The sequence below is a fragment of the Pteropus vampyrus genome, unplaced genomic scaffold (assembly GCF_000151845.1).
Source record: "Pteropus vampyrus isolate Shadow unplaced genomic scaffold, Pvam_2.0 Scaffold49, whole genome shotgun sequence".
Taxonomy (NCBI): domain Eukaryota; kingdom Metazoa; phylum Chordata; class Mammalia; order Chiroptera; family Pteropodidae; genus Pteropus; species Pteropus vampyrus.
Window position 1 is genome coordinate 2,300,501 of NW_011888830.1, and position 1,529 is coordinate 2,302,029.

Here is a 1,529-nt window from a genome sequence, read left to right on the forward strand (position 1 = left end):
TATACCCAAACTGAAACAACTGATAGATTATATGAAAATCCTCCAAGTAGGAAGAATATTTTTTATAGTAATATAAGGTTCTATTTTTTTAATGGAAAAGGATTAGGGAAAAAAATCTATTTCTGTATAACAAATATAATTTTGCCCATCTACCTTGTAAGTATAAAAATAGCACAAGAAATACAGATAAATCTAAATAGAGAGTCAAAAGAAAGATATTTCATAGAAAGTATTTTATCATCAGAACAGTACGGTTTCCTATGTTTAAGATCTATTTATTATGTTATTTTTACAAATAGCAAAGTCCCTCCGTTTTTTCCCAGCTTAATATACACGAATATAGAAAGCTATTGGTTTCCACACTGCCCGCCCCACCTCCACCCGACTGGGTCAACAGAGTTGCAGACCATGGACACCTCCTGAAGGACGCGGTCTACTCCTCAACCCAGTCTTGAGCTCTGGCATGCCAGTCAGTCATCCTCTTGTTGATTTCTCTTCTGTCAAAGGAAACCAAAACTACATTAAAATAGCTCATTCTAATTGGAATATCTGTTCAGCCAACACTACTTTTTCAGTCAACAAATATTTTCTAGAGGTCTTGGCAAAAGACGTGGGTGAAAATTATCATGGAAAAACATGCCTGAACTCATTCACTGAACCAGTTTATCACTTTGGCTCCACGGCACATTATCCTCAGGTATTTGAATATTTTCTACTCTGTGCCACAAGTACAAACATTCCTACCCAGAAACACACACAAATACAAAAATTCACTTTCTCCCTTGAGTAACCACAGCAGAGATCTGATCTCTTCTTAGTCTTATAATAGCACACATTCATTCTTCAAAATTAGAACTATGAAAATTAGTCAAAAAGCGTGCACATCATAAAAGCATTTTCCTGACACTGTAATAAGTAAATTATTCCTTCAGCTCACATTACATACTTCATTACAAAATGATCTAATTAACTCAGTAATCCTGCTCCCTTAGTTCACAATAATCAAATAAAAGCACAGGTAGTATAAGACTAAAAGGAAATATTAAAGAGTTAATTTAAAAACAAAGATGACTAGCATACTAAGCACACACAGACTTTACCAGTTTAAGAAAATCAATGAGTTTGTGAGCATCTTCCCCAGTAGAGAGGTCCACGAAGTCCTTGGGCAGTCGGTAACTCAGATAGGGACTGGGCTGGACTGTGACCTCGCTGTTTGTGCAACGGAAAGCTGGAGAATCCTTTACAAAGAAACAAAAGGGATATTCTTTGAGAAATATTTTTTAAAGTCCATTTTCTAAACTGAAAAAGATCTATGTTCCCTTCTGTACTAAGTAAGGAAGAAAATAAGACTTAAATAAAAGGCATTTAAAAAATATTTTAAAAAATATTTTAAAAAATTAAAAAATATTTCTACATATTCACTAGGACATAAATATAAGTATCTGAAAACAGTGTCCTCAAGGAGAGCTGGATCAATCCCTAAATGCCACTGGTGTGCAGCCCCCGCGTGCTGCAAGCGAGTCAGGAAT

The 1,529-nt window shown here is 35.1% G+C and overlaps 1 protein-coding gene across 1 annotated transcript in view; it reads right to left on the reverse strand.

Moving 5' to 3' along the window:
* Window positions 1-218: 218 nt before the first annotated feature.
* Window positions 219-1,529, reverse strand: part of CDC123 (cell division cycle 123) — a 47,528-nt gene continuing 46,217 nt past the window's right edge. The window contains exons 12-13 of the mRNA XM_011359616.2: window positions 1,101-1,238; window positions 219-497 (exon numbers count right to left, since the gene is read on the reverse strand). Of these exons, the coding sequence (XP_011357918.1) occupies window positions 471-497; window positions 1,101-1,238 (165 nt within the window). The 3' untranslated portion in view covers window positions 219-470. The remainder of the gene's footprint in view (window positions 498-1,100; window positions 1,239-1,529) is intronic.